This window comes from Melozone crissalis, unplaced genomic scaffold (assembly GCF_028551555.1).
Source record: "Melozone crissalis strain CALT ecotype California unplaced genomic scaffold, PUWL_Pcris_2 ptg000045l_1, whole genome shotgun sequence".
Lineage (NCBI taxonomy): Eukaryota > Metazoa > Chordata > Aves > Passeriformes > Passerellidae > Melozone > Melozone crissalis.
The window spans coordinates 23,087,658-23,114,722 of NW_026535823.1; the positions used below are offsets into that span (position 1 = coordinate 23,087,658).

The 27,065-nt window shown below is 50.3% G+C and overlaps 1 protein-coding gene across 2 annotated transcripts in view; it reads right to left on the minus strand.

Moving 5' to 3' along the window:
- The window catches only part of ERI3 (ERI1 exoribonuclease family member 3), a 128,104-nt gene that overhangs the window by 32,231 nt on the left and 68,808 nt on the right, over window positions 1–27,065 (minus strand). For both annotated transcript variants that reach the window (XM_054286029.1, XM_054286030.1), the window contains exon 7: window positions 2,756–2,855. In XM_054286029.1, coding sequence (XP_054142004.1) covers window positions 2,756–2,855 — 100 coding nt within the window. The remainder of the gene's footprint in view (window positions 1–2,755; window positions 2,856–27,065) is intronic.

The following is a 27,065-nucleotide window of genomic DNA, read 5'->3' on the forward strand; positions in this document are numbered from 1 at the left end:
GGCTTCATATCCCTTTTACTCCTTTCTGATCTCCCAAGGAATTCCTGCATCCTCACCCTCTGGAGCAGGACTTTTCTATCTCCTTATCCTGAAATATTTAAATTTCCCCCCTTCCTTTGCCTTTTCCCTCTCAAGAACACGATGACACCAGACCTGCACCCATCCCACCCCAAGGCAGCTGTATTTGCAGTGTATGCAGCTACATCTTGATGTATTTAGGAACACAAATCACTCTTCTAGCCCCTTAACAAGCTTTGCAGCTCACTTGCTCAGGAACAGAAACCAGACAAAAGCTAGAACATGAGCTCTGTGCAGCAGCTTGCTGTATGTGCAACTGTGTATTCCAGGGAATGGAGGGAGACTCCAGCACGAGCCCATCCTGCCTGTATCCACTGGATGCTAAAGGTGGCTCCCATCCAGGACGTGGCCTTGGCCCTGCAGGCTGTCAAGCACCCTGAACTCTGCAGACATTGAATACGACGAAGGAAAGAAGATAAAGCATAAAGCAGGATTGGCCCCAGAGCATGTCAAGTGCAGGGATTTGGAACAGGTACCTGCTGAGACAGTGAAACAGAGAGTGATTTGGAAACAAAGCAATACAGAATCCATCAGGCAAGATGGCAAAATTCCTTGCAAATTGTTTGCAAAAACAAGTGGCTATCCACTGCAATTTTTCTGTCAGATTTGAAGGGAAACATCCGTGTTGTGCATTCCTGTGTAAGCGTGCTGAGGCTCCCCAGACTGCCAGGAAAGGAGCTGCACAGACACTCTTACACTTCATGCTACCTGTGAAACTGCTGAGACTGGCTCTCAAATCTCCTTCCTGCTCCCTTCTCAGTCCTCTTTGGTTTGCAGATTTTTGGCCATCAGTGACCCATGAGGGCCATAAAAATCAGACGCTAATCCCCCCTTAGATGACCCAGGAAGCCTCCTCTCAGCTCCCTAACATTCCCTCAACACTGCTGCACTCCAGGGCTGAGCACAAAGAGAAGGGAGGCTCTCGATGGCATGGGACCATCCCCAGATCCACAGCCAGCTCCTTGTTTCACTGTGGGCAGTGAGAGGCCAGCAGTCCTTTATTCAGCTGAGAAGTAGGGCTGTGTTGGGATCAAGGCTCTTTACAGGCAGAGAGAGAAGGGAAGGGCAGCCCTGAGCAGGGAAAGGGATGGATGGGACCTCCCAACCGTGATGCATGGGCAATCAAAAGCATGAAGAGAGAGGTAAGGGAAAGGCAGGTTCATTGGGATGGAGTGCTACTCCCCAGAGGGAGTTTGGCAAAACTCTCCTAAAGGACTGGAATGAGGAGGGACATGAACAGCAAGTCCTATAACTCTGTCAGGCAGAGGATTCACACCTGTGCAAGACAGCAGTACTGAGATAAAGGGGCAGAAACCAACAGAGTCAGATGATACTCCAGAGAATGGGGACACTTTGTTGGAGTAAGGGATGACAGCAACAAGAGAGCTCATCACACAAATAAAATGAGGAATGATGAGGCAGAAACCAACTCAACATCTACTCAGAAACCCCAGAAAAAAGCCCAAGTCCCTGGAGCAGGACATGCACACACAACTCCTGCAGCTCCTGCTCCCTCCTCATGAGCCTCCCAACATGGCACACAATCCAGGCAAATCTGCTCCCAGGCAGGGAAGCAAATTTTAATGCTACCTCTGTCAATAATGCAACCAGATCCATAGTTCAAAAGGACCCTGCTAATTAAAAGCTGGTGAGCTTTAAATAATTCATCTCCTTAACTTGGATTGATTGGAGAGTTTAATGGTTAGAGTCTTGAAACAATATTAAACAGCCTCTTCAAGGCCAAGGTAGCCAGTGACTTTTCCAAGTAAATCTTACCTCCTTGCAAACTTTAACACTCAAAAGTCACTGTGGATGAAGGGCTGGGAGACAGAGAAAATACCTGACCACTGGTCTCCAAGAGGTGATCTACTGCTCCACAGAGAAACAAGACAGACAAGAGTGATGCAGCCCTGAGTCACAGCCCTGTCTACAGCCCAGTAAATCTGAGCTCCTGCCTGTACCACAGCCTGCTGCTGTACCAGCTCTGCATCCCCAGTGTTAAGCAGCAGGCAGATATATGGCCTCAGTGTTCTGGGCCAGGTCTCCCTCATATCACTTTGATCCCTGGTGCAGAGGAGTTGGGGGATACATGGAACTCTGCCACTGTTCATCTCAGAGCACTGTTGATCACTTTATCTTGGAGCACACTTCAGGACCACAAAGCTCATCATATGTGTTAACAAACAGGATGATGATTCAGTTTTCCAGCTGGGATGTCACATCTTCACTCTGCAGTGTTTCTCCAGCCAGTTCCCAAGCCAGGCAGCACAGCCTCCTTTCCAAGGACTGCAGCATCTAGAGCAACTGGAGGACTGGTCCAACAGGGAGAGCATCCCACCCAGCCTGGGGACCCTTGTGCTGTGCTCCAGGCACCTAGTGCTGACCACATCCAACCCTAACCCAAGCACTGCTAGAGCAGTCTAGAGGAAAAGCAGCTCCCCAGCCAGAGGGACAGGCAGGTATGTCTGGTACACCAGCATGTGCAAGGGACAGAGAAATCATCCATGTGCCCATTCTGCCCTCACACATCTTCGTCCCTTCCACCAGCTGGGGACTCTTCAGCCCTTTGGCTTGTTCTCAGCACCCCAGACTGGACAATGTCTTAGGGCTGAGGCACATCCCACACACTTGGAGCGGCAGCTGTGGAGATGGAAATGGCAGGGGCAGCATCACTCACCTATCCCGCTGTGAGGCCTCCCTATGTGCTGTAGGTTCAGTCCTTTGTTCATGTCTAAGAGCCCGTTCTTTGGCCAACTCCCCATGGCAAAGCTGTACGCCTGGAAGAGAGAAGCAGAGGGTCAGACACAGCCCATGTGCAGGCATGATCTGTTCTTGCCCAGGTCTGACTGCTCCTGGGGCTGGAGAGGGTCTGTGTTCAGGGGCTGGTGTGTCTGTGCTCACCATGTTCAGTGTGGACCCACACATCACCCTCGCAGCTGCTCTTCAGGAATTGCCCACACAAAGTGCTCTCACCCTGCCCTGTGCCCCCTGATTCTCCTTAGAGGCATTCAGAGCCTCTGGTGGTGTCCTGTACACATGAAAACCCTTATGATGGAGGGATTTGCATCACTCAAGGCCACCTTTGCCATGCTCTGGGGGGCAAGCCAAGGGCTATAAACTCGTCCCCTATGTCCCTTAGTTGCTCCAAAAACATCCATCCACTCCTGCCTTAACAGGATCACCAACAGGGGTCAGGGGGTTTGGAAAGGGGTGCTCATTCCCAGGCTGGCCTGGCCAGCAGGCCCCTTCTCTTCTGGCAAGCACAGCCCTCCCAGCTCCCTCTCCTTTCCACCCCCAAGCCACAGTTGCCCCAGTTCCCTCCATCACTGGGACAAATCCTGCTGGGAGCCAGCACTGCTCACCCCACTGCACAGAGCCTGCAGCCTGGCCGGAGGGAGCTTCACACCCATGGCATCCCCTGGCAGGGCTTCCAGAAGGAGCCAAGCAGCTGGGAACCCAAGGAGCACAAAAACCCACTGGACAAGGCAAACATAAAAGCAGCCAGGCCTCCATGTCACACGCACGGCTGTAATTACAGCCTGACAGCCACGTATCTTCTTCATCTCGAGGAATTAAGCTTGGAACGCATTGTGAGCAGTAAGAAGGGTGCGTGGGCTTAGCGTCGCTCATGCTGGCGCTATCTGTGCTGCCATGAGGGCCATTGTCCCCAGATGAGATCAGGTCAATCCAGCAGCCCCTATCTCCCTCCTGCAGCGGGGGATCATCGCTAACCGCAGCCACAGTGTGGCAGGCATTGCCGACACCCTCCGCAGGCTGCCAGGGAGATGTTCTCTGCAGCAGGAATGGGGATGAACTGGGTGACCAGAGCTGAGAGAGGTGTCCCCCACCAGCCACCTGCCTGCCGCTGGGACCTCCTGCCAGCCCCTCTTTCCTGCTACCTGCTGCTCTGTCTATAGCAGGCAGGTCTAGCCCCTGAGCAGCCCCTTCTGCTGGCAGCCCCCCGGGAGCCACGGGGCTTGGGGGAGTTAATTTATTAGTGGCCCATGTAGCCATTCATGCTGCTTTGTTACTCGTGCCTTAGCAAAACAGAGGGCTCCACAGATAATTAATAGACAGCATTGCTAATCCTGTTGGGAGATGATTAGCAATTAAAACTCCTAATTAAGTCTATGCATAATTCACTGAAATTACACTTTGTGTACACAACGGGGAGATTTCCTCGCCTTTGACAAACACGCTCCGGTATGTTCCCTGCCACGATCAGGATGCAGGCCAGCCAGCCACGGGGTGGGGGGAGCCAGAGGTTGGGGTGCAGGATGGGACCCTGCCACCCAGCTTCCAGGTGGCAGAAGTGGTTCCACCTGTTGTTCCCTCTCCTGGGCACCATCCCACAGGGCAAACCCAGGCAGAGCATAGGAAGGCTCCCACGCTCAGCTCCAGTGGATCGGCAGCAGTGGGGGACATCCCTGGGGAAGCGGTATCATGGGATGGGGAAGGACCGGGGGTGTCCCTGCACAGGGAACCACCACATTGCAGGCTGCCTTCCCAGCCCAGACATCCCTTGGACTCTGGCCAGCAGCAACTGAGGTAGCCCAGAGGGATGCTGGCAGGATCCCGGGAAAGCCCTGGGGACAGCTTTGGAAAGCTCCTGGCAGCTGGGTGCTACTGCCAGGCTCAGCCTGCCTCCCCTGGCTCTGCAGCAGCAGCAGCAGCAGCAGCGAGCTGGCAGCACGTGCCCCAGCCCCCGGATCAGCACCGGGCCCATCTCTGCATCGCCTTCTGCTTCCCTGATCAAGGTCATTCGGTACAGCCGCAATACCTGAGCAAACTACCTAAGCAGCTGGGGTGGAAGTTGGCCTGACCACTGAAGGTCAAGTGTGCACTTATGCATATTCAAAGCTGCCTGCAGGATCGATCGGGTTTTAATTGTTTTTCCTGGGGTTTTGGAAGGAAGTGCCAGGGGCATTGATCAGTCCCAGACAAGGCTGCTCACACTCAGGGGCTGGCAGGGACCGTCGCTGCTGCAGGCACGGGGAAGTGCAAGCAGCGATGATGAAGGGATGAAGGCAGGGGAGAGGTCAGCCACCGCTGGCCGAGAGGAGGAGCCACTGCTGGGCTGCGCTGGAAAATAAAGTTTTTTAATTAAAAGTGGCAATTCTGAGCCGCCTGCTGGCAGCAGCCACACAATCAAGAGCAAGGAGCTTTGCTGTTTAATATTTAAAGACAACGTTTAATCTTTAAACAGGAAAGTTCTTCCTCTGACTGTTAAAGCGAGGCAGAAAGTGTCGGTGGCTCCCCAACACCAGGGTACCCAGCCTGCAGGGGTGGCTGTGGCCACTGCCTCACTGGAGCTGCTGGGACACTGGTGTCACCCACTTTCCTGCCAGCTCTGTGATCACACAGCCACCAGCAGTGGCACAGACCCCTGTCCCTTCAGTGCCCATCCCTGTGGCAAACTGTGAGAAAGTCTGAGATGCCCCTGGTTCACTTGCAAGCCAAAGGATTTTTTAAAAAGCCATGAAACCCTTCCTGTGAGGAAATTGCATTACTTTGTACCTTCCTCTGGTTCAGTCTTAGTGTTGCAGAGACTGGGTTGCTCCCTTTTAGGTCAGACACTGAAGCAGGGCCAAGACCCTGTGGTGGTTTTTTATTTTTATCTGCATTTTAATTGATAAAAATGCAGGCATCTTTTGAAAAAGCTATTTTTAAATGGTTCTGACCAAAATTCCAATTTAGAGAGAAACACAGTGTTTCTGATCTGCTTTAAAAACCACTTGAACAATGTTTACAGAATAATTTTCAAGCAGCCTGAATACAATTATTTTCATTCATACCATCTCCTAGAAAGGTTTTCCTCTTTTCCTGATTTTGTTTGTAATCCTATGAAGGCTACATTTACCTCCCTGCCAATGCTGCTCCGAAGTCAGATGATTATTAATTATATTTATTTACTTATGCAATCCCATAGGCACACACAGCAGTTCACAGACAAATACCGCCCTGGGTCCCTGATGGAGGGATCTCGAATCAAAGGTAAGCAGATATTCCTGTGATAAATGTGAGCTAATAGCAGCAGGAGATTAGGAACATACTGTGTTTCCATGCATAGAGCAAGCACCACGGATAATCCACACCTTGTTAAACAAGTGCTGGTGTGGGGAGGTAGGTCATTAGGTAACCTGCAGCCCACGTATCCTGAACAAAATCCAAAAACAAGAAGTGGGGATACAACATGGGGCATGGAGATGATGCACACACAGAATCACAGCATTTGAGGCTGGCTTTATAACAGAGCAAAAAAAAGGTCTGAAACCAACCTCCTGTTGTACCAGGTGACAAACCTTCCCAGTAGCTGTGACACATCTGCCTCAGATGGCAAAGAGGCTGAAACAAGAGCTCTGTCTCCTATTTCTGCCAGCACTGGGTACAAAGATGGTCCCCTGTGCTGGGACAGAGGGTATGCTAGTGAGGCTGGGCAATCCCATGGTGGTGGTTGCTTGTGCAGTTTGGCACTGAGTTTGGCTCACCTGCCCTTGCTGCAATCCCAGCGCACACCAGCACCCATCCCCAGCAATGCTGGGGCCAGCAAGGCAACAGCACCAGCACAGCTGGGTCCTGATGTGCTGCTCTCTGGAGTTTGTTTAGGCTGCACACCATGGATTGTAAGCAGCACAGCTGCAGAGAAGATGTTCCAGGGGGTCAGAAAATTCCCAGAACTGGAACCTGTCAAGCTGATGTATTGATCTAAGTGGACTGAATAATGCTCCATCATTTATTTATGGAAAGTGCCCAGCACACTTCACAAAAACTGGTGTTTGGCAGTCAAATTAAGGCAAAATTAAACACCCCACAGCATATAAACAGGCACCTGCTCTGAAGGGAGCCCCACAAATCTTCCCCACATGCAGAGGGAGGAACAGAGCTGGTCCTCACAGAGCTGCTGGAGCTCTGCTAGGGCAAAGTGTTGATGTCTGCAGAGCCAGCCTTGTTCTTTCCACACGTGTCCAGGCTGTGACCTGCTGGCCAGCTCTTGGCACCTCTGCCCTCCCCTACAGCTGCTGGCATTGCACAACCCTGGATGCTTCAGCTGAAGGGCAGGAGGGAAATGGACCTTTGTGCTGTGCAATGACATGAGCATGTTCACAAACCACGGCTGCAAGAACTGCCAGGACTGGCACAGGGTGTCCTGCCCTGACCAGCTGAGAAACTCTGTCATTTTATTTTACGTGTCCTACCAAGAGGTTTTAAATGCTATGTTTCATCTGCTAATTGTAATTTTAATATTAATACAGACACTTTCAGGCAGGGAGAAAATATTTCCTTTCAGAAAAAACCCTTCCAGGAGCAAAGGGGCTTAAGCAGTCTGAGAAGAAGCTGAAGGGTGGGTACTAAGGAATAAGAAAACTGGTGGGTTTTGCTGACAATCTCTATTAAGAATTTCAAAAAGACACATGAAATATACATGGTTTTAAATACAGAGAAAGAAGGTGTGAGAACTCCCAGCTCCCCTTAGCTTCAGCAAGCAGCAGGTACCAGCTGTGCTCCCCCAGGATCAGGCTGGGCACAGCTGCCTCCTGATCGAAGGTGAACCCCCTGACATTTCTGCAATGGAGAAAATGTCTTTGGAACAGCAAAATCATCTTCCTCCTCCTGTCATGTCAACTGTGCACTGCATCTGCCCAAAATAAGCATTTCCCATCTAACTGCCCTTATTCCACTGCTGCCACAGTGAGGTGTCAAGATTTTATATTACCGTGTATGGAGGGAAGAAAAAAGAGGTCATGTCTATGACTAAGTGGGCTTTTAAACATGGCTTGAAATGTTTTTAGTGACTGTGAGGTTTTGGGGCTGGGACAGTCTTGCAGGACATCCCTGAACAGCACTCAGGACCCTGGAGGTTCCAGAGTGTTCCCATTTTAATTGCATGCCAGTCCAGGAATAGGAGGTGGACAATTCTTGCTGGGGTTTCTTGCCATGCAAATTTACCAGCACAATATGAGGCAAACGGAACACCACTGAGGAGCTGACCCCACCACCAAATCATTTAGTGGGAGGCTCCTGAACAGGGCTGAATGCAATTAAAGAAAATCAGGTAATGAATGAGCAGCTTGCCAAGCCAAGCTGACAAGAGCAGAACTCCTCTGTGGCAGGGAAGGCACGGAGGAAAGCTCGCCCGGCAGGATGGAGGCACGGAGCCCGGGATGGCTCCGGCAGCGCTGGAGCCCGCTACCCTCGCTGGCTGTCAGCAGGCAGGAGCTAAGCCCAGGTGTAACGGTGTTCCTTTTAAGCAGTTTAGTCAGAAGTGTTGCCACATTCACAGCTTTTCAAGTATTTTTAAATCACTTACAAAAGCAGGATTAAATGATCAGGAATTCCATTTAATAGGACAAATAAAGAAATAACAATCTACTCCATCAGCCCTGTGAAAGGCAGGTTTGATTTAAGAAGAAAATAAATAAAAAAATAAGTATAAAAGAGGGAGACAAAAAAGGAAAGGGAGGTGGAAAAAAAGGATAATGTGTGTTTACTCAAGCAAAGAAAAAAATATTTAAGTGATGTAGGGGAGAAGATTGCGGTAACTAGTGAAGAATAACATCGTCTGCTTTGCTGTCAAATCACACAAGAATTTCAGTAATAGATTCTCATTCTGACACTCAATTCAATTCGAAGGTGATCCTGCTTTATCCCAACACATCAAATATTAAACACTCGTATTAGCCAGGGTGCCGTCGCCTTTCCCGGCTTAGACGCGGCAGGAAGCTTTTCCCCCTACTTTCCCTCACTCGCTATAATATTCTCAATGTTATCTAAACATGCCTTCATACACTGGGGTTCCTTATCAATCCCATTTGGGGAGGGAGGGGGGTGTACTTAAAACGGTATTAGTTTGGGGGGCTTTTATTATTATTATTTCCAAAGCTTTTCAATTTTGTGTGGAAAAAGCTTAGAAAAAAGAGGTGGAGGGAGGGGAGGCGGCGAGAGACGGAGAGGGAGCGCGGGAGCGAGAGAAAGTATAAAAAAGGGAAAAGCAGCCAGCAGCTCTTGTTTGACTGATGCCTTTCAACAAGGGCAGTCTAGCTTGTCAAAGCCCGGGCTCGAGATGAATTGGCATATCTATTCAGCCTGCCTCTGGATGTCATGCAATACAGTTTCATATTCCCAGATAAGGCACGATAAGCAATTGCTGCCCTGACACCAACTCCATCCATCCCTGCCTTTCTGTCCACGCATATTAGAGATCTCTGCTGCACCACTAACAAGAGGCATTTAATTTTTACAAACACAATGGTGAGAGGGGCCTCCAGACTGACCAGGTACAGCATCAACACCACTCATGTTTAATTAGTTTCTCTCAGTGCACTGAGAACACTCATGAGGGTGCACAAAAACAACTTTTGCCCAATGTAGCACCTGTGAACCTCAGCCTTGAATTAAACATCTGTGCCAATCATTACTGGGCAGGGGTGACAAAAGCATTTTGTCCTTTGCCAAATGTAACTGCAGTGCTACTGCAGGACATGGTTTGGCTGGGGTTTGGACATGGGAGGATGCTGGGGAAGAAGTGAGCAGTGCCCTTTCCCGGGGAACATCACTGTCCAGAGCACAAACCCTTCGAGAGGTGTGGGGGGAAGGAGAGCAGCTGACACACTGAAAAAGAGGACACTGTGCATGAGGTCTGGCCCCACCTGAGTCAAAGTAAGGGAAAATTGGAAATTCCTGTCAGTGAGAGAATGAGATCTGGACAAAATCCTCTAAGGTGTTGAGGCTTTGCTTGGTACTCTGTCCTCCTCACACAAGGGCTTTCCACAGATCAGTGCCACACAGCCGGCCTCCCTTGTGTTCTGGATGCAGCGAGCCTTTGGCAAGCCCAGCTGGTGTCCACTTCAGTCCATTTGCAAAGCTGCTTGTTAGAACAGAAACAACTTTATGCCTCACATCCAGGAGTAAATTAAGCAAATAAAATTATGAATGGTCTGTTTTTTGAAAGGTGAGCACTGGGCACACAGGAGCTGCCTGGTTCTGCCCACCTTTGGGAAATGCTTTACAGAGGGTGAGGTGCTCCCAGACCATGGGAGGAGGACAGGTCAATCTTAAGGGAAGACATCAGAGAAGATGCAGAGGATGCAGCATAATTGTATGTGCTTTCTTCTTACTAAAATAAGCAGCCCATGCCTTCAGAGCTCTGTACATAAGAGCTCTGCAAAAGGGAAACTGAGGCACGCTGTGATCTCTTGCCTTGCCTATTCCCATTCAGACACATCTGAGCAGCCTCATCCTGCTTGTGTCCTGGCAATATCTCAACTCAGCCACAGCTGTACAAATTCACTGGTAAAACTCATCTGAACTTCAGGAGGGGCAGAGGGGACGCTGCAGCCACCCAGAGCCCCTCTCCAGGGAGCGTTTGGATGCTGTGGTCCCACCAGGCAGCAGGAAGGTGTCCCTGCTGTTGCGTCCTGGCTTAGGCTGCAATAGAAACACGCTGACTCCAGGGTGTCAAAGTGCCAAGCGGTTTAGGCTTCACATTTCCCTGTGTTTGAACAAGAGCAGTCTTTGCCTTGCTCCCAGGCTACGGATTATCCTGGATAAAATGTTCTCTACCGCTGTGTGCTCTGCGGCTGGCGACACACTGGGTTAATGCCGGGGAGATCTGGGTCAGAGCCCTGGGTTTGGTCACAAGCAAAACAAAACTACAGGTCTGGGTTCCTGGAGGGCTGGGAAATAGAGCTGGGGTGTGCACAAGCCAGTGGTGGCCCAGGAGAGGGGACAAGCAGAGCTATAAACCACCAAGAAAGCAGCACAAGGATGGGGGCTGCTAGTATGACCAGAAGGTCTGGGAGACACATGCCCAGTGCCTTTCCCAGGCACTGAAGTGGCAGGGCTGACTTCTCATGGTGTTCCTGGTGGCACTGCAGGGTGACAGACCCAAGCTGGGATATTCTGATGTGTGCAATTGGCTCCCAGCACTAAGATACACAAGCAGCTCCTGATTAGTGCCTGAAAGGCAGAGACACATGATGACATGGCAGACAGCTTCCAGGGAGTACCTACACGTGGCTGATTTACCCTTCCAGCCCTGCAAGGACAGGCTCACGTCCTGCAGTGCTATCCCCTGACCACCCCAGCCCCTGTGGGGCCAATTCAAGCAGGAAAGCAGCACTAAGCCTTTCCCTACCGCAGCTTTGTGGCCAGCAGAGCGGGAAGCTGGCTATGATACCAAGGAAAACCCACAAGCTCACTTCATGGATGATTCACCACAGGCACAGAAGCCTCTCCATACAGATAGGAATGGATTGGTCCAATTCTGGCTGCTCCTGGGGAAACTGGGGGTTCACAGAGAGGGAGAAGATGCCTCTAACTGTGCTGGAAAACAGGAAAATGTTGACACTGCCCTGTAATCAGACCCAGCATCAGCCACTGTATACATGAAGACAGAAATGAGTGTGATGGCCCCAGCAGATGCACCTCACTGCAGAACTGAGATGTCAGGGCAGCTGCAAAGCGGATACATCTCACCCACCTTGGATTTAACTGGAGATTAACAACCACCAAAGAGAGCTGCAGTTTTGCCATATTACAACAGGGTGGGTAACAGTATCCATGCATTACTCTTCTCTTTCCAGGGTCAGACCATGGCTGTGATGCTCAGACCTCCCCACACACCCCTTTAACCCCAAGCCTTTCCCAAGCAAAGCTGGCACAGGGCTTGCTGTGAAAACCTTCAAGCCATTCAAGAGGGGGTACTTTCCCCCCTCAATTTCTATCTTTACAGACGCACACGCTCGCCTCTCCCTTGCTCGCTGTTTAATTTCCGTGTGAGAGGGAAGCAGGTGCCCGTGCTCCCGTGAGCTCTCCCTTCTCTAGGTTTTTTTTCCCTTTTTGGATCCTGCCCCATTAGTTTAGTGCCCAGCCATCTGCGACGTCTCCTGTAATGCTGTCCCCCTTGTGTACCAGGGAGCTTTTCCATTAGCGCCTTTAATATTCTGACACCTTAGCACAGGCTGCTATTACATTCAAACACTGATCGCCCTGTGAAATTACATCGCAGGGCTTGCTAAAATGGAATTGTGTATAATCAGGCTCCTCCATGCACTGTCAGTCCCATCACAAATACAACGTAAAGCAGGCTTATGGATGGGCTTAGCAGCTGCTACAAGTGTATTTTTTTTAATAGATGAAGTATCCCTTATTTAAAGCATTTCCTTAAGAAAAAAAACCAAAAAACAAACCAACAGTGAAAGACAAATCAACAGCTGCTGCATTATGTTAACCATACCACTGGTCTCTTAAAACATGTTATTTAATAAGGTAGCTATCTGTTTATCTATAACTATATCAAACAGAGAAGGAGGGTGAGATAAAGATAGTTAAACAGACAGCCAAGGAGATATCTGCCACTGGGAAATAATAGCTAAATAAAAAGTACCATTATTTACTCCAGAGCAGGGAGGAGGGAGAACCAGCAATTTCCTCCCAGTGCTCCCAGCTTCTGGTTCATGGGGCAGCCTGTGCCAGCCTGCATGTACCCCAGCTCATCTTGCTCCAGCCTGCTCATCTCCTCACTACTGCAAAGATAAATCTGTGGGGAAAAAACCCAACTCAGGACCCACATACTGAGGGTGGAATGCAGGAAAGGCAAGAGAGTGCAGGAGAGCCATTCTGCTGCCAGGAGCTGGCCTGGTGGGGCAGCCCCCCATTTCCCACAGACTGAGACCAGCTCAAATTAAGGCAAAATCAGCTACAGCAGAGGCTCTGGGTACATTTCTGCAGGACAGACTAGCTTTTGTGTGGCCAGCACACAAGATACCAACTGCCCAGATTATTTTTTTTTTTTTTAATTCTAGCTAAGGAAGTGATGGATTAGGACAAAGGTATTTCAGGGGGATGCAGGAACTGGCAGGGACACAGATGATGTGTCAGAGAAATGAGCTCTTGAGCTCCCCAGCTCAGAGTTCAAAACGCTGCCTCTTACCATGCCCTAAAGGTTATTCTGTCTGTCTGCTGTGAAATGCGACGGCACATCACCTGAAGGGAGATTTCCAGAGGCGCTGTGACCCTTCTGCTATCTCCTCCGAGAAGCCTCCGCAGGAATGATGAGATTGTAGCTCATTTCCACACACCTTGAAAGAGACGGGCTGGATCAAAGGTGCTGAAAGCAGAAGCAACACATCCTTGGCAGGGAGTGTGCTCTTGCTGTAACGGGCTGGGAAACTGCGTCCACCCCACTGAAAGACCAAAGACATTACCTTTGATCCTAAGCCAGGATGGAAAAGCCAAAATATTGGCTCGTTTCACTGTGTGGGAACAGTTCTGCTTGGGAACCACAAAGTAAAAGCCAGTGACAGAACTGCTGCCCTTTGGAAAGGAACAATCTATTCCTGTGCAAAACACTGCTTTGACTTTTTGACTCCAGTTTTCCCAGTGCAAAACAAAGCATTTTTTGTCCAGAGCAGACACACTGCTCCTTTGCACCACACACAGCATGTTTCAGCATATGGTGGTCTGGACATTTCTGGCAAGGATGCCTCTGGTGATGGTTCAGCTGCTGTGCACAAACATGCCAGATGGGAATGATGGGACCACAGAGGGCAGAGACCCACGGACAGGTTACCAAGAGAAGAGCACAGGGGAGATGATGTACAACATCACATCCATTCACAGTGCAGGTGCCAGACAAGGCAGCTCAACTGTCTGGTTTCCACTGTCATTGCCAAGGTTAGGTGCTTGCAAGGTGGCAGCAAGGGAGGGATGCTGGGTGACCAGCATGTTCACATCTCAGTTTCATAATCTGTTTGGAAAACCCAGGTCCTGGAGGATGGGAAAGAAATCAGAGTGATCCTTCAGGACCTTCTCACCACTTCTATCCTGCATGTTTTATCACACACCTCTCCCTCAGCTCACATCCTTCGATCCCTTCCATTTTCATGTTCAGCAGGTCAGGTCTTCTTGGGACAGATACATGACCTCTAAAACACCTCTGGCACAATGCAGAGAAACTGGTCCATAACAAACCAGAAGGGCATGGAGATACCTGCCCTGCTCCTTCTTACCTTCTCCTTCCAGACAGCAAACACACAGGAGCAAAACCCCAGTTTTCATTGCAGAGCAACAATCTAACAGCTGTTTGAGTCTCTAAGTGCTGCTGCTGTGCAAGAATTGAAAAAACCAGTTTCTCTGCACTCCCACAAGATGCAAACTGCTCAAAGGAGAGGCAGCTGGAAGAACGAGAGAAAAGCAAGAAATACAATGCATGAGACATCAGGGAAAAGATCAATAAAGATTACTAGGGCAGCAGCCCATCCCCTGCCCGCATTGGAGGCTCTCATGGCTGCAGAAAAGGAACACCAAGGAAAGCTAACAAGGTGCTGCTGTGCCAGTGCCTAGGGATGATACCTGTCTAATCAAAGGTAGAGTTTACACTGGATCATCTAAGCATCAGCTCTTCCTCATGATTATTGACTCAGGTCAGGGTTAAGACTGAGGAGGTTAAAGCAGAGGCGCCGCTAAGAGCTGTGATGGATGCAAACACCAGGCAAGCAGCCCAGCTAGCAGAGCCTGCTGGGGCACCAGTGGCAAAATTGAGGTTTCCCAATTTCAATGGAAGAACAAACAGAAGGAGATGGTCTGAGGGGCTGGGCAACACATCATGAGAGAATCAATTTGGAGAGAGGTTACGAAAGCAAAGAATAAAGGGACTTGCAAGGAGAACATGCCAAGGTCCTGAGAAGAGGTTATTACAGGAGGCATGGGGGGATGAACCACAGAAGCTACAGCCAGGCAGGAGACTGGGGCAGGACTGGATAACTGGACTGGAAAGGGGCAGCACCATATTATAGTCTTGAGAAGGTGACAGAGAAGATTGTGTCAGAGTTGACAGAAATGAAGGCCTTTGGGTCCTCAAGAGCTCAACTCATGTCTTCCAAGAGAGCTTAAGACACCTCCACAGTTCTTTGGTGCCACCAGGCTTCACTGACCTCCAGCCAGGCTGGGCCCCTGCAGGGAGCCAGGGAGCCACCTGCAGCCAGCCAAGCAGGGTCTAATTACGGGGCAAGCTGGGACATTCTCTGGCTGTGGCTTTTAACCATGTTTGCAATTCACCTGTAAGGTGCTGGGAAGGGCGGTGACACCCAGACATGTGGATGCCCCTGGGTCCTGCTCCCTGTGAAGGCACCAGCACTGCTTGCCACTGCTGAGGCCCAGATTCTGTAGCAGGGCTGGCTCTTTGTGGCCAGTGAGCCTGGGGAATGCTGGTAGGATTTGCCTTGCTGCCTGCTGGTGATACAAGACCTGAGGAGCACGTCCCACGATCTCTGCCCAATGTTACTGTGCATGTGCAGCAGAGGGATGGTCCCCATGCAGCCATGGTGCAAGAACAGAGCTGTGGGCTCATGGAATGCTCATCCCACCCCCTCAGCATCCTCCAGCTGCCCTCTGAACCCATCCCTAACCTACATGTTCTGTCTCAGCTCTGACTGTGGCTGGTGGAAAGATGAGAACCAAGAAGAACCAAATGTCCCCAGAGAAGAGCTGGTCTGCAGCTGGCGGTTGCAGGGCTGAGATGTGATGAGCAGGTCCATGGGCTGTCCAGAAGGTACTTGGCTGTGGATTATTTGGCTTTCCCAATGTGGAACCATGGCAGGCAGCCTGCCCACTGCCAGTGTGCCAGCAAAGAGCAAGAAGCTGGTGTGGAACAAAGTGTCCCAATTAGTTCACCACTAATCTAATTAGATCTCCATGGGGAGGAGTAGAGCTGGCAAAATGACACAGCTGCCTCCTTGACCAGACACTCAACCTCTCCCACCTGCAGCATTTTATTTTACAGATTTTTAACCTGCAGTACTGATTTTTGTCTGCCTTGGGTCCTATTGCTTCTCACCAGCAGAGCACAATTACATGTGTACACAAACAGGCATTCAGTGATCACACACAGCATCCAAGCTCTCTGCTCCAGTGTCAGGGAACAGCTGCTGGGGCTGCAAATCACAGGTATAAGGAGACATGGGGCACCAGAAGGCAGAGCTGATCAGGAGGACATGGCAGAGTACACCAGGTCCCTCTGACTCCCTTCCTGAATGACAGCAAGCCATGTAAGCCTGCCTGCCCTCCCCACTGCTGCCCTGCACCACCCCAGAGAGCTGGCAAACAAGCTTCAAACCAGACTGCTCCTTGTAATCGGAGTCAGTCAGTGTGTGTGTTACGCTTCAGTTGATGGCTGGTGTTAAATTCAATGCCTTGAGTATTGATTTCCTTGCACATCCCGGACTTTGTTAAAGGGTTAGCTGTGAACTGAGATCAAAGGGAGGTTAACTCGTTTCTCATAAGTGGTAAAGCAGACCTCTAGCAAACCGGGCACCAGGCCTCCTCCGCAGAGGATGCTCCTTGCATGTTGTTAGCTACCCCAGTCACCTCAAAAGCCAGATAAAGCCACAAAGCTGCCGCAAAGCAGGGAATAAAAATGATCCCAGAAACTCCCCATGGACCCCCAAGCTATTATGAGTGCACACTGGGGACAGACAGCATGAGTTAGCTCTTCTTCTCCCCAGACTGTCCCCCACCACAGGGAGCTGCTCCCCTTGCCTGGCCACTGAATAAAGGGGGGAAGCAAATGTTTTCTAGCTGCACCCCCAAAGAAGCTGCCCCTGGGGGGCTCGAGAGAGGAACAGAGCCCTCCCCAAGAAGACTGGGGTGTCCTAGAGCTATGGGTAGTAGAGAGGGAAGGCAAAGTTGCTGTTCCCCAAAGGACCACCTGGCAGGAACATGGCACTCTCCCTGCCATGGCCAGGTGTAGAGGACAACTTGAGCCAACGCTGCCATCAGCACCACCTCAACCTGTGTGGCAGCATGCCTGCTCCATTTTACTTAACTCTCTTCTTGGCTTTCCCTGCCCCACATAAAGAAATTTTGCCACCGACAGCACCAAAATCAGCAGGTTTTGCCAAGGCAGTAAGAGTTAAGTACACAAATAACATGACACTAACAAGCTTTACCTTTGTAATTTTCAAGGCATGGAGGCAGGGAGAGAGGTGTAGGAGACAATCTGAAATTGTTATCGCTAGTATTAATGAATGCCCAGAGGCACCGAGCAAGAAGCATCCATTTCAGATGAACATCTGTCAACAGTAAGTGGTAAAATTTCAGAAGTAGCTAAGGTACTTCAAAGCCTGATTGCACCAGCTTCCCAGGAGGCTTAAGCACCCAAGTAATTTCTAACAGTAGGGCCCCGGCCCCTAAGTCATCTGGGCACCAATGTTATTTCTCAACTCCTCTACTCCAAGATCTACTTGCAGCACAGTACAGCCTTCCAGCAGCCACCCTTTTCTTCAGACATTCACTGGGTTCCACTGGCTCTGTACCTTCCACCCCAGGGTGGCAGCACGTCCAGTCCTCACCTCTCCCAGTAGCCAGGCAGCTTCAGTTGAAGAAATTACAGTACACTTTGCCCTCACATCCCTAAAAATCTCAACCCAAAGCACCCTGCAATGCTGGTGGCATAATTCCCCCCGTCCTGCAGCATTGGTAGGGAAGAGGGACCCATCACAGCCCATCTTGGGGGTGAAATCCTGAGTGGGAGCTTCATTCCTCAGCACCTATAGTCACATTTAATTACGATGTCCTCTGTATAGTGCTAAACAGGTAATGCCCTGCCCCTTCTCCCCTCTCCCAAACTCCTGCCACCCAGCACTGCCCCCGCAGCCTATTTGTTTTAAAGTGAAAGGTTTATACCAAAGTGCTTAGGGAATATCTGCTCAGTGCCCAGCATACCAAGTGCTGAAGATTTCACTTAAACTCTCAGCATCTGTGTATCTCAACTAAATTAAGCTATTTGCTATAAAAGAGCCCAATGACAGTAATGGAATAATAACAGCATTAATAAAACACAACAATCCTCGAATGAGAAGTGGACGCATCAGCTAGCTTCAACCAAGAGAAGAAGGCTATTTTAAAATCACACACAAAAACCATCTGGGGGTGGAGAAAACCAACAAAAGCTCCGAAATGCAGAGGTCAGACTGAAATTATGTTTTTAACCTCAAAAGAAAGATGCTTGCCAGAGTCTTCCCAGCCAGAGAGCTCCCATGCCAGCTGGAAATTAATTTCCACAGCTCCCAGAAAAGAAAGGGCTTAGAATGGGTATGCTGGCTCCACAAAAGAGAGGTGGGAGTGCTTTTTGGGGGGAGGACACAGAATTGAAAGCCCAAAATAGAAGTGATCCCTCAAGCATCAGCAAGGTTTGTTTTTGGGGACAGACACATTGGAGTTGGGGGTGATGCTGTGCTGAACATGTCAATGCTGAGCTAGTGACCAGGGCCAGATGCTGCTACATCATTATGCAAACATCCAGATGTCTCAAGCTCACCACACTGCCATTCCCCTCTTGGTGGGAAAGTCGCCTTCACTCTATGCACAAATTCTTCCTCTTTCCTTTTTTTTGGATGAGGGCAAGATTAAACACATTCCCTTCAGTTTCAAAGTCACCTAAACACTGTCTGTTGCAAGGATAAAATAGCCCTGGGACCTGCAGTAGAGGTGGGAACAGGTGCACCTCAGGCAAAATCACATCTCTGCCCCCTTTACAGGATGAGATTTAGTACATGGTGATGATAAGAGCAATTAAAGAGCATTAAGTATGCTGTGCTGTGTCTCTGAGGTCTTGCTACAGCTCCAATCCTGTCCAAAGCAACACCCCAAACTTGCTTTGTGGGGGATTGGGAGGGTGGGTGACCCTGGAAGGGGAGAAGATGAAGGAAAAGGAGACCTCTGTGTTCACCACCAGCTTCTTATTGACCACCATCTTGAGAAGTAGCAGGCTTGAGCCAGCAGCAGGCAGGGTCTTTGTGTTTCTCTCGCATGTAAATTCCTCCAGCTCAGGCCTTGCCCCAGGGGCAGAGAGAGCCCAGTCCCTTCCCTGGCCAGGCTCTGCTGTAGCTGGCTGCCCCTGCACAGGGTACATGAGAGCTGCTCCTCTCCTCACCCCAGCTGCCCAAAGCCCCCGTGCAGATCCCCTCGAGAATAATGTGGCAGAGACAGATGTCACCTCTTCTCACTGACATGGGAGGAAACATGACCCAGGTCACAGTTGTGCAGGTGGGCACTGCCTGCCCTTCCTCTGTGGCACAGCCTGAGCCAAACAAGAGGCAGCTGAGTTATCCCTGACTCCAAAAATGCCTCAGGGAGTGGCTGGCTGCCTTTCCCACAGCACAGTGAATACCATCTTTGCGTCCACTTGCCATTTAAAAAGGAGTGAAGAGGGACCAAGAGGTCAGAGGTGTAGTGCCCATAGTGCCAGGCTCGTGTGCTGCAGGATGGCTGAAGCCTTCTGGGTACAGGTCCATAGCACAGGTCCTCCTGCTGGTCCCCAGAGCAAACAGGTTCAACTCAAATGACCAATCTCCAGGTGATCCTCCAAACTTGTGCCTTTCTAAATTCCTATGGAGAAAATGCCAAAGCAGCCATTGCCCCACACTTGAACAGGCTGCAAATTTCTTTGTTTTCATTACAAATTCCAATCCTGATGCCTTTTTATTTTTTTTAGCCATTTCTGCTCTGCCCCCCGGAGGTGCTGCTGTGATTGAATGAAACACAACCCCAGGCTCCAATAAGTGTATTTCAATTACATCTGTCACCATGTAACAATGTAATGATATATCATGTGATATTAAATCCATGGTAATCATATCAGCGATTTTTTTAATAGTGCACTAATCACATTATTACATCTCAATAATTAACAACAGAAGGCCTAAAAATCCTGGATACAAACCAGAAAGCTCAGAGGGTGCCCAGCTCCTGCCTGGGAGAGCCCAAGAGAAGAGCAGGATGGCAAAGTGCTGCCTGGTGGGCATGGCACGAGGCAGCAAGGGCACAGGAGTCTGGCACCAGCATTGTCATGCAGAGCATGCAGGTAAGGCCAGATTCTTTCCCAGTCACAGACTAAAGGAGAATCAAGTATTTTGGAGCTAGGAAGAGACACTTGTACATCCCATCTTGCACAGCATTGCTCCTTTCTCTTCTGCTGCTCCTGCACTGCCCCTTTTCCTCTAACAAACCAGCTCCTCTTCTCTGGTAAGTGCCTTGTGAAGGTGTCATCCTGAGGCAGACAAGCACTGCTGGTGCCCCACTGCAGAGGGAAGGACAGTGTCTTGAAAAGGAGGGATGATCCTACCAACACATCCTTACCAGGCTGCAGGAAGAATTACACCATGTTCCTTCTCCCCTTGCACCAGCTTGAGATGCGATTGAGAGAACCCCACCTCACAGAGCCCCTTGCAAGGCTTGAAGTGACTGATTTATTTAGCAAAACAAATCTGTCAGCTTAAAACTGCAAACTGGTGAGAGCCCTTTGTAGGGACAGTGGTCCTCTGGCTCACCCCCTCCGCTCCAGCTCTTGCCTGAATGGCTGGAGCAAACTGGGGCTGGGGTCCAAAGCACCGACTGGCATTGCTTGTGTGGATGGGAGTCACTCAGTTTGGTGTGAGCAAGCTGCTCCCCACAGCTCCCAGCTGTATTTTGCTCCTTGCAGGATGAGGGCAAAGGCAGCAGCTGGCACAGAGTGCCGGAGTGTGGGGAGTTCCGTGCCGCACCGTCCCCGGCTGTGACAGAGCTTTCTTCCAGTTGCAGCCTGGTCAATCTAGCACTTTCCACATCACAAGCTGATCTGAAGAGAGCCTCATTACCTGCCTTAAAGTTCCAGCCAAGCACTTATCTCTTAAAGACAGGATTTAAGAAAAATTTGACTGATCATTTCTCTCCTCATTTAGTTTGGCTGCTCTGAACCAATTCAACCTGTGAAGTTGAAATAGTGAGAACAGGAGGAAAAGTGTGGGCAGGCAGTCACACCAAACTGCACACAGCATCCCAGCTCCCCTGCCAGCTCTTCCCAAAGGGTCACATCCTGGCTCAGCCTGATTGACACAGCCTTCTTCAGTGCCAGGAGTGGCCAAGGAGCACTTCCCAACACTAAAGTGGAGACATCTCTTCCTCCCCACCCACAATGGGACAGGCATTTGGGAGATCATTAAAACCCTGCTATCCAGACCGTACCTTTATGTATGCTTGGAAATGCCAACTGCATCAGTCCCAGATCTGGGAGAAAAGGATGAAGAGAGGGATGAGCCAGGACTGACAGCACCACCATCCCCAAATCTTCAACTGACTAAGGACAGGATAGTCCTGTGTCCTTAATCTCATTGTACATCCTCCTGCTATCCCACTTTTCAGCTGCACTGTGCCCACAGCCATGCCACACAGCAGCAGGTATGTGACACCCAGCAATGCCCTGTTCTCTCCCCACTGGGCTCAGAGCCTGCAGAGAGGCTGGGGAGAAGGTCACAGGGAGGTGAAGGGGCTCTCAGGGCCAAAAGGAGCTTCAGCAGCAAGCAAAGAGGCCCCACTAGCCATTTAGGGGTGACACTGCCAAGGGCAGGCAAGACAGATGGACGCACACCTTGCTGGCCAAGGCAGTGCAGTTGGACTTTCTCTCCTTCCCTCATTTCTCTTCTTTTTTTTCCCCTTTAATTTTGTCTTGGAAGCCACGATCCTTTAAAGATGTGCACGTCTCATTAGCTCTACCTTGACAATCATTACTGTTCCTGCCAAGGCAGGAGCAGAGCTCAGCCTGAGCGTGGGGGAGTCCATTACCTTGTAGTTAAAGGGACATTGACAACTCTGGGCTGCCTGGTGGTCTGACTCTCCCTTGGAAGCAGGATTGCTCCTGCACTGTGTTGTTCCCCCTCCTCTACTGAGAAATAACCCCCAGGCAAGATGCAAACCTTGCAGTGATGGGTTGTACTGCAACCATCACCAGGCACATCCCCCTGGATGGGGACTTGTAGGGCCAAGTCTGTGCCCACAGCCTCTGGGGCAAGGGGCACTGAAGAACCCAAACCTTCCCAACATATTGCACATGACCTTCACACAACCACATCTCACTTCAGCAAATGCATGCTCTTGGGTGGGAACACAAGACCCAAGCCCAGCCATGACCAAGCAGGGAGCCCATCCACAGAGGCCATACTAGAGGGTGGAGTAGGGACTCCCATGAAGGACCCTGGGACAAAGGCACAGTCCCCACATATGAATGCCTGGTGGCATAACTTCAGCAAGTTCTGTCCTTGCTTCAAAGTGCAACATGACCTACACCTGTGAGTTTGTCCCTAGCTTTTCTGGCTCTGCAGGGTGCCACGTGGGCCACCACATACTCACAGATGGGGTTGAAGAAGGATTCAAGTGGGTGAGTATGCAGTGATGGGTGAACCCAGAGAAGAACCCTACTCACTAAGATGCTGTCCAGTGAGTCTTGTTTTGGCCCATAGCTGGGGGCTGCTACTCTCTGAGGATGTTCCCAGAGCCTACTTTGCCCCACCCCAAGGTTGATAACAGGGAACCTGGCGCATGTTATTCAAGGGGAGAGGAATCCCTCGCTCAGGAGATTTCAGGGCAAAGACTCCAAAGCAACTTTTGACGAAATAGCCCCTGCTTTCTTCAGCTCCACAAGGGCTTTGAAGCCTGGTGCAGCCCTCAGGAGGCAAACACAGCAGGGTGCAGCCCTATGAAGATGATCCTGCTTCTTTGTGCCTTTCAGGATGGGAGCTCTGCTGCAGCCACACTAACTCCTCGCTGCTCTCTGCAAAGCCACGGCAGGAAACAATAACACACGGCCATGGCTCCGAGCCACACTCCAAGGGAGGATCCCACCTCCACACAAGGCTGTCCAAGAACTTGACAGGACTCTGTTTGAAAAAGATGTTGAAAGAAATGATCTCTTTAAGTGCAATGGGAGATATTTGTCTCTGATTTACCCTTGGCTTTTTGCTCTGGTTCAGGTAGGAGCGGTGTGGGATGGCTGGCAGATCTGAGAGCATGGCACGCCCCAGCGGGCAAAGCGAGCAGTGCGGAGGAAGGCGCGAGTCAGTTTGGAGTGCTCCCCATTTATCAAACTCACGCAGCCCGCCAGCAGAGCGAGTCTTTCCATCATTACAGCTCTCAAAATCCGATTCATACCACTAATCCTGCCTTCATTCTCCCAGATTAATAACATCTCTTTCAACCTTCACAGTGTGATAAATAGACAAAGAGAGAACAAAAGGAGAAACAGAAGTGAGAGAAAGAGCCAGAGCAACTCCACATAATAAAGAGAACCAAGAAAGGGGAAAGGAAAAAAAAGGGAAAAGAAAAGGGAAAGAAAGGAGACGGCACACTTGACTCTGCCATTTACTTTAGCAGATTCTCCCCAAGAGCACCCTGCCATCCTTAAAGAATGTAAAACATTGCTCAAAGGAAAGGCTCGTTAGCAACCCTGGCCAGCCCAGGTTTGCTGGAAATCTTTTTACTTCCAACCTCTGCTCAGGTCAGCACTGAAAATGAGTTTGTTGGTTTCTTGTTCTGCTCCTCCCCAGACTCCCACAGAGGCAAAGCCTCCAGCATAGGCTCGCTCTCTCCTTTATTTAAGGCACCAGCTTCTTGGAGGGGAACAAGAGGCCTTGGATTGTGTGTCTGTTCCAGGGGTGTCCCAGCAGCTCAGCAAGACCAAAACAGGCTGGCAGGCAGCAATGGGCTGACACAATAAGGGCCGTTCCACAAACCAGGATCATGCATAGAACTTGGGATGGGGATGAAGACCAAAACCATGACATGGAGCATCATGCCATCAGTCTGGCTGGAGGGCCAGAGGAAAGGAGATGCCTGCATGAACAGAGCAGAACTGTAGAGGGGTGTCATAAGCCCAGCTCCCCAGGCTACACTTCTCTGTCCCCTGCCTTGTTCCCTGTCAGGGAGCTCCTAACCCTGCCTGTCTTGCACATCCCAAATCCACATTTAGGCCACTGGAGTCCCGCTGATGATTGTGGAGCTGCAGTATGCTCATGCCTGCCCAAGAAAGGGGATGGCACTCACAGGTACTCTATCCCTAGCACTCCTCTACTTGTTCAGAATCAACTGAGCCCTGGGAAATGCTGACTCTACAGCCCAGGACCCCAGAAAGCCAACCCCACTGGCCCTGAGGCACATGGACAGAGATATTTAGCTATTTCCCACCCACAGCCTTCACTGGAGTTGTGCTGTTCAGCTTTTCCACTCTGCCACGCTGTATCGAACACTCCATACGCTCTCCGAGTTATTTTAATAATTAAATGTTTATTGGCACATTTTTCCCATACTGCTTCCACATTTGCCTGATTTGCTTTCCAATGAGTGACTTCCCTTGGTTCAGTCCTTCCACAGGAAGCACACCTGCAAAACATTTCCTCTGCTTTCCCCATAAGGAGCATCCATCCCCCTTGCAGCCCATCCCTGTGGACTCCTGGCAGGTGCTGTGCATGCTGAACTCCACCATGCCAAGCCCAGATGAAGAGCTCAGGCACAGCCCTGGATTTCTGGCCAGGATGGTGCTCCATTATGGCACTCTCAGCCCCTGTGCAGAGGCAGGGCTAGGTTGTTTTTTTTCCCCTCTCTTCTTTTATACTGTTCCATATTACTCCAGGCTTTGAAGTACAGAGAAAAGCAACACTCAATGTGCCTTTTTTTTTCTCCTTAAACCTACCTTTATCATAGCAAATCTTTTCCTTCTCTGCTGTGTCGCTGGAGATAGATATCAAGCAAAAAAAATGTCTCCCCTTCTAACAATGGGTTTCCCTTCCCTTCTGAACTTCAAATAGAAAACTCTTATCTACAGCCACAGTTGACCAGAAGAAGAAAAGAAATGAAAACAGACATATGAACTGAACCTGGGCTCTCTTTCTATTCACTCAGAAAAGCTGTGCTGGGTTCTTCACACAGAGATGCTCTGAACATGTTTATAGCAAGTATTTACTCACTTCACTAGCTATCCACCCACCATGGAAACCCACCTGTCCTCAAGCACAATTCTCCTCTGCTCCACGTACCCTTTTCAATCTCTTCCTTGCCTAGCAAACTCCATGCACCTGGGCCATCCAGCACAACAACACCTACACCTAAAGCTGGGGACAGCAAGAGTTCTTCAAACTCAGCTAAGAAAAAGTGCAGCGGTGCCCCTGGCATACAGAAAGCATTGCTTCTGTATAGTGCAAGTTCTTTAAATGACAGGATGGATCATGGGTCAGACCTTGCTGGCTGTACTTGCACAAGGTGCCTTGCAGAGGCTGAGGCCAGGCACGACCTACCCACACACCCCCCATGTGCAGCATCCGTGTGCCACTGCTGGTGCCAGCCAGTTCCTCCATGTGTTTTAACACTCCCCTTTGAATAATCTTCTTGCCTGTGACCAAGCTGTTCCAAGGAGAAACATACAGAACCACAGAACTTCTTTTCCTTCCCCACTCTGGATCCTGGGTACAGACCTCTCCTGTCCTGGCTTTCCTCCCCTTCACTGGCTTCATCTCCAGAGAGGCACTGCCAGGTCCCAAGCTGGGTTGAATACCCACAGACTGGGACTCACTGAGGTCCAGCTGCTGTCAAGCCACCTCTCTGGGCTCTCTGCCCAGTTAACAGAAGTTCAAATGTGAGCACTGTGCTTGATAGATTGTGTTTCTCCCATGTCACAGTGCCAGGACCAATACACATAGCATGAAACACAAGAAGGCAGGCACTACCTGCCACGTCCCAGTGCGTCCTGCTGGGCTATATGTGCTTCTTGAACCCTTTCTGCTTTCAGCCTTGACAACCTTGTCACACGAGCCTTGGGGAACCTGGCCTTACAGCCTGGAGCACCTCCTGGCTACAGCCACAGAGCTCCTATTTCTTCTTACCCTCTAAAACCCTCCCTGAGCTCAGTCACAAATTCATTCACAGGAGACTGCTGGACAGACAAACTGTCTTCCTCACCACACATGGCATCATGGGCTCTGGCACCAGAGATGGACACAGCTACTGTCACATGTTGTCCCCCAGCCTGCCAGGGGGACCAGAGTCAAAGAGACTCGTTGCTGGATCCGGAGTCCAATTCCCAAATCAGTTGGAGCAGAGAACTGGAAACTTTCCAGCTAATTCTCCATTAGAAAGAAGAACTTTCTTTCATCAAAACCCAGATCTCATTCTCATCCGGGGAATTTGGAGCTCCTGGCCAAAGGGAGGATGAAATTCCACCTGAGACATGGGCAGAAATCCTCCACAGTCACACCTGGGACAACATCCAAGTCCAAGCTCTAACTCATTTGGACCGGGGATAACTACCTGGTTTTGGTAAGTATCTGGCTCAAAGCAGCCCTCAGCCAGGAGAGCCCAGCATGCTCTAGTGCAGTACCCCACAGAGCTTCCCAGGCAGCAGCATTATTCCCTCCATGTTGAACCCTGTAAGAGTCCCCAGGGCTCTTCCCATGGGGCAGTCCTGGTGTTGCAGAAGGCTCCTCCCTGTGGGGCTACAATGGGAAGATCCATCAGACAAAGCACCTTCTCTTCAAGCTGCCTGATGACAGATGTTCAGCCAACAGAGCAGTGGCATTGGCAGAGCACTGCAGAAGTGCTTTATAATTCCTGCTCCTCTCCTCCTTGCTCAGCCTCTCCTGGGAGCGAGGCGATGATGAACAGTGACATAACTGACTGTTCCCAATCAAGGTAATGTAAGTAATGACAGCTGACGTGATTCCTGGAACATGCAGGCGCTCCTGGCCCACGTGCCTTGCCTACCACAGGCAGCACCAACAGAGCTTGTGGAGGGAGAGGAGACCAGAGCATAAAGTCTGGCTGGGGTACAGGGGAGAGAGAGTCCCAAGACAAGAGGCTGTCTCCAAACCAGCTGCAAATAACTCATTACATCAGTCTGCAAACAGAGCAGGAGCCAGGGAAGGTGGATAGCATCTATGTCATGCATCAAACCCTCCCTGGCCTGTGTACAATGCCTGCCCCACACCTGGACACCATACCAGAATGATACCTGAGACTGCAGCACCCCTAGTCCTTAGGAGGTGGTGTGTGGGGATCCTGCTTGGTCCCTCAAGGTTCAACAAGGCTTTTATTGCTCCAGCCCTGCCCCTGCTCCCCCCATCATCCGTGACTATCTGGAAACAGGAACATTACATCGATAACCCAGACCTCACCTCCTCATGCAGCTGCTG